The sequence below is a fragment of the Pristis pectinata genome, chromosome 6 (genome assembly GCF_009764475.1).
Source record: "Pristis pectinata isolate sPriPec2 chromosome 6, sPriPec2.1.pri, whole genome shotgun sequence".
Taxonomy (NCBI): domain Eukaryota; kingdom Metazoa; phylum Chordata; class Chondrichthyes; order Rhinopristiformes; family Pristidae; genus Pristis; species Pristis pectinata.
This window is the reverse complement of record NC_067410.1, coordinates 62959324-62965323: the sequence shown is the minus strand read 5'-3', so window position 1 is coordinate 62965323 and position 6000 is coordinate 62959324. Positions and strand designations below refer to the sequence as shown.

At 35.4% G+C, this 6000-nt stretch overlaps 1 protein-coding gene across 1 annotated transcript in view; it reads left to right on the top strand.

Annotated features, from left to right (window-relative positions):
• Positions 1–529: 529 nt before the first annotated feature.
• The window catches only part of LOC127571502 (serotransferrin-A-like), a 46172-nt gene continuing 40701 nt past the window's right edge, over positions 530–6000 (top strand). The window contains exons 1-2 of the mRNA XM_052017921.1: positions 530–695; positions 2868–3025. Of these exons, the coding sequence (XP_051873881.1) occupies positions 656–695; positions 2868–3025 (198 nt within the window). The 5' untranslated portion in view covers positions 530–655. The remainder of the gene's footprint in view (positions 696–2867; positions 3026–6000) is intronic.

The following is a 6000-nucleotide window of genomic DNA, read 5'->3' as shown; positions in this document are numbered from 1 at the left end:
TCCAGAAATTATATCACTTTTCTATTTATTGGTAGAGTCATGATGCCTATTTTACAATATACTTAGTTTACAAGATAAAGCAAATGCAAAACAGTAATGTTGCAAAAATATGATTTGTGTTTGCACGTCCATTCTAAACGCAACATTGATTGAGCATCTAACTTAAATTATTAAATAAGACCTGTAACTTGGAGAACAGCTGATTAAATTAAACAAGTAAAAACCTCTCAGTGCCATGAGAATTTAAAAATGTGGAGATGGATAGAATACAGCAATACAAATGATGTAAAATAATTTCTCTGATTTGCTAGACTATACTATTTGTATGTGCCATCTATCCTTGCTGCTTTCAAGAGGAGGGCAAATACTTCTAGGGCTTCTCAGAATTTGTACTCTGTTCCCATTCTGCAATCCTTATGCATCAAACAAAGATTAGTTGATTGTATTAGATGTGGAGTGAGTTCAGCTAGGTCCTCTGGTGAAATATAATACAAACAAGTCAACATCAGTCTTATCTCTCGTTCTGCTAACATAGCAATTTCTAGGCACTATAAAGGTGGGGAGGGAGCACAGAAATCTTGTCTCAAACTGCTCACAGCAGGTTTGTGACAAAGCCACACAACTTCTCTATTCCATCAATCTACAATTTGGCAAGATGAATTTGCTCTTCACCGTTATAGTCTCTGGAATTATTTGTGAGTATTAAACATTGGTTTTGAAGGAATTTATATGAAAGTACTTTTCAATTATATTGTTCATTGTTGGCATCTTTATTTAAATATTAGCTTTTTAAATTAACAAAACAAAATTTTGTTTCCAGTAGCACAGAACAAATAATGTGTAGGATTTTCTTTTTGATTATAGATGATTCAGAGCAAATTTTCTGGGAATTTTAGAAATAGCATTGACTCGAAATGAATAGATTATAACTGTACCAGAAATATTAATGATGGAAAAGAATAGTTAATAATTCAGTAATGGCCTTTTCTCATAAAATAGGTTTTATTCTCCTATAGTTATCTCTAACTAAGTTATAGGAAAACATACTTGGACAATAATTGAGCTTGAAATTCTCTGCAATTGCTCGTGAAATTAACTTCGAATGAGAGAGTTAATTTTATTGCAGTGACAGACTCAGAAACTGATGTTTATTCGGTGCCAGTGTCTTCTCATGCTCAGCAAAAAAAAAATTGAATACACCCATGATTTGTTCAAGATTGACTTACAAAGATGTGCAGATGTAGACAGAGAAAAAAAAGAGAATTGCCAAAATATACAGAGGCTTAGATCAGAGGCATCATTCATCATGTTGCCCTTCCTCTACTCCAGATCCCCATTTGTCATGGTCTGCTGGTGAAAATTATGCACATCCATATATGAGAAATGCTTTCTTTCTGAAAACGTTTGTAAAATTATAAATAAATTTGTACTTAAAGTGGCGAGTCAGGTAATCTAACAACAAAATTATTACTTGTTTCTTGTCAGTTTTTAGTTATACTTTCTGTGCTTAGAAATTGCTGTGACTGGTGACAGAAATATATTGTATTTTTGTGTGCTTTCTTAGCAACCATTAATGTACATTTGAAATGGATTAGCGGCTCTGATATTATGTCGAGAATGTCGTGAAACTGTCTTAAATTCCTGCTCAAATCATTAACATTAATTTCTGGATTTAGATTTAAGAATTGCTAACATTGATAAATTGACAAAATTGATAAGTTAACATTCAAAATAAACATAAAGCTGGCTTTTCATTGCAGTTGCTGTCACAGGAGTTTTTCAGCCGCCGCACTTTGCTACGTTTCATGACTTATTGGCATTTGCCATCTCATGGTCTCAGAGTGAGGACCTTTATTCCAAGAATAAAAAAATAAATGGACACACTTGGTACTCCTCATTTACACCCCAACAAATAATAAGTAATCATGTGTAAATCAGAAATTGGTTAGATAATGGAACCTGCTATAAATAGCAGTTGAGGCAAACAGAACCAATGCATTTAATGGAAAATTAGAAGGTATGAGGAAGCAAGGTATAGTAGGTTATGAGATGAGATGCAAGGAGGTTGGAGGAAGATCATGTGAAGCATAAACACCAGCTGAGGCTGGTTGAACTGAATGGACACTTTTTAAGTAATTCTTAACCGACAACAGTTTTTCTATACATTTTCTTTGAAAGGAATGGAATATGAACCAATTTACTAAAATGATTTTTTTTGAAGACTTATTTTATTCTTTTACATAGTCTCAATTTCTGAAGGAGTTTATCCAATTTGCGGTACAATAATCCTAGCCATCAATTGTTGCCAAACAATTGAGTGAGTTTACATTATTACATAATATTTGCCATGTTGGAGATGAAAAGGCTCTAAATGAGCTACTAAGGGCTACTAGACTCTAGATAGACAACAAGAGCTTTCAGTTGACAAGATGATGCAGAGCAGTTACTGCAGCCTAATCCAGAATTGACATTGAAAACCTATCATTTTTGCCAAACATCAACAAGATTTGTTTGATGGCATCAGTAGTAACTACTGAATGGGATACTCCCTTAATATTGTCCTTGGTTTAAAATCTGATGGATTAAAGAAGTCAGTTCCTGTCATTTTTGAATGTTCAGAACCCTGTAGCAAAACAAAGCTTCCGAATCACAAATTAACACCTTAACTCACGATTAACCAGATTAGTCTCATAAATACCAGGGCAGCTTCAGACAGACTTAATTCCTGGAAAAACTAATCTCGTCTAACATGCTGCAAACTGCAGGAGCAGCACCACACTCACCCTCATGATTCCAATCCAAAACATCAAATCGGTGGGCTTTATGTACAATTGATGTCTAACCAACCTTCAATTCATTTCCTCCAGCTCTTTCATTTGCTGCTCAAGATTCCATCAGGTGGTGTGTAATTAGCGAACAAGAACATAGGAAATGCAAAGATTTGAAAAAGGCAATGGAAGGAGAAAACTTCTCGTTTGAATGTGTAAAGAGGATGAATGTTAAAGCATGTTTGTTTGCAATCAAGGTGGGGCTTTATTTTGTTCTGTCATAGATATGACCATTGTGATCCAATTATTTTACAACCGAGTTATCAAACTGTCCTGAACAACTAACCAGACATATCTAAGTAGAAATATTAGTAATCATTGAATATTCAACATATGTGTTCTGGCAAATTTTGTATGGAGGTCCTCCTTTCTAATTTGACTGGACTACTGTCATGCACTAAGTTTTCTCATAGACCTGGTCTGTAGGACATTTGTCGGGGACAATAAACTCATGGCAGTCATTATTTAGGTAGGAGCAGAAAAAAATCACTCACTTTTCATAGTGGAACACCTGGGGCACAAGGACAGTGTTACTATCTTTGATCTTGAGATGCAGATTGAAGCATAACACATAACTTTGACTGCTCTTGGCACCATTAACTGAGGCAGAATTTCCATTGCAATAGCTTGTACATATACAGTATCTATAATACAGAAAGACAGCCAAAATCATTGCACATATACCAAAGAAGTAAGCATATTCAGAGAGGTTGTTAAAAACTTGGCTTAAGAGTAAGCTTTTAGATATGAAACGAGGATTTATTGGAATGCTACCATATGAAAAGAGGATTTATTGGAATGCTACCAGGAATTCTGGTCAAATAACATGACTATTTTCTCAAGAGTTTTACTCCCTTCTTGAAAAATAATTTAGTAGATTCTGAAGGCAGCAAAATCTTGAAAGTGAGTGACAAACTCCCTCAGCAGTTGCCCATGTTTGAAGCTGACTTAGACAGAGGAAAACTCTTAGAAATATCATGAGATGCCAGCAGAATCATAAACTTATAAAAGAGATCTTGACAAATAAAGGTTTGAATGGGGAGCAACAGAAGAAAAAAGTAAAACTAAAATAGAAGGTAAGAAATGTGTAATGAGAATAGATAGGATATACTATGGCATGTTAATGTAAAACCCTCCTCCTCCCTCACCAACAAGGATAGATTGAAATAGAAATTACTTTTTGATCTAGAAGCTTAAAAAAACGTTGTGGCCTAAGATAAGAGTATGAAAGAGCTCAAAGAGGCAGTCAATAGCAAGGTTATTATTATACTGATTAATTTGCAGAAATTAGTTAAATGCTAATAGAGTTGAGAGTGAACTATTGGAATTAGAAGGGGTAACCCAGTACAATCCTGTATAAATTTACTGAGAGGCAAGGATTAATAGAAGAGCAGGAAGGGTATTGGATGGGTTATAAGTAGGAAAGGTGATAAAAAAGATAAGAACATCTGGTGCACAAGATAAGCATTCACAATAAGGGAGAAGTGTGTTATCACACAGACGACAGAGAATCAGAATAAATGGGTCTTTTCCAGACTGGAAAGGCATAATTAATAGAGTACCACAAGGATCAGTTCTTGACCCTGAATTATTTACTACCTTTAATAATGACTTGGAGGATGGAGCAGAGTGTAATGTTTCCAAGTTTGCTACTGACATGAAAATAAGTGGGAGAGCATGCAGGAATGATGATATTTGGACTCTAACAGAATGTAGATAAGTTGGGTAAAAACTTGGGAAATGGAGTTTAATGTTGGAATGTCTGAGGTCATGCACCTTCGATTCGAAAGGTAAATTATTATCTAAATGGATGTACTGCCAATAAGTGGAGTACAGAGTAATCTAGTTGTTCTGGTCCATGAAATACAAAAAAAATGTGTGTGTAGATGTAGCAAGTAATTAAGAAGGGAAATGGCAGATCGGACTTCATTGCCAGGGGTTGGAGTTTAAAAAATAAAGAACTATTACTTTAATTGAACTGGGCTGGTGAAGCCGCACCTGGAATATTGAGTACAGTTTTATTTCCCTTAAGTAAGAAAGGATATCCTAGTCTTGGAGATGGTTCAGAAGAGATTCACTAGGCTATTTCCTGAGATGAAAGGGCTGTTTTATCACAAATGGCTAAAAATTTAGACATATATTCTTTGGTTTTTAGAAGAATGAAGGATGATCCAAAGTGGATATGCAGGGTAGATTTGGGATGTCTCTATGAGTGTGCAAAAACTGTAGTGATATTAAGAGATTTCAATTACTCCAACATTGACTGCAATAATTTTGAAGTAAAGGGCAAAGAAGTGGAGGACATTCTGAAATATATTGACATAAACTTCCCTGATCAAGATATTTTCCCAGCCTTTGGAACTCAAGAGGAAGGAAGCATTGTGGTTCTGATTTAGGGAATGAGGTGTAGCACAAACCATTGGATCATAAAATTTAAATTAATAATGGAAGGGTTTAAAGGGAAATCTAAAATAGAACTTTTTAACTAGAGGTTGGTTAACTTCAAAGGGATAAGAAGGGAACTGGCCAGCATAAAGTGGAATCAAATATTGGTTGAAGGGAACAATGGTGACCTTTTAAAAAAAAGTTTCAGGCAGATGCTTAAAGATCCCCACAAGGAGACTGGGCGGGGGTGGTGGGGAGAAAGGAACCAAATCCAAAACTATTTGATGACAAAAGAGAAAGAGATAATGAAAAGAGAAAAAATGAGGTAATATGACATACATCAGGTGACTATCTCAAGATGAACCAAGCTGAATAAATAAGAGTGGAAGTGAAAAGGAAAATTAGACAGGCAAAGAGACTGAATAGGGATTGGTAGTTCACATAAAAGGGAATTCAAAAGCAATGCTTAGTAAAATAAGAACAGAAAATATGGAAACAGTTAGTAGGTCAGGCAGCATTTGTGAAAAGACAAACATTTCAGGTTCTGTGCGTAAATAGTAAGTGTGTAGTTACAGGAAATGGGAGGCCAATTAAGGTTAAAGAACATGATCTGGGCATAGAGCTAGAAGTTAAAGCTGGAATTCTAGACATTTTGTGTTGGTCTTTACCAAGAGGACGTTGTCAACATCTCAGACGAAGGGGAGGTGGTAGATATAATGAGTGGAGTGAAAAGGCTGTGTTTGCTTAAAGGAAGCAAATTGCCTGGCCTTCATGTGATGCATCCTAG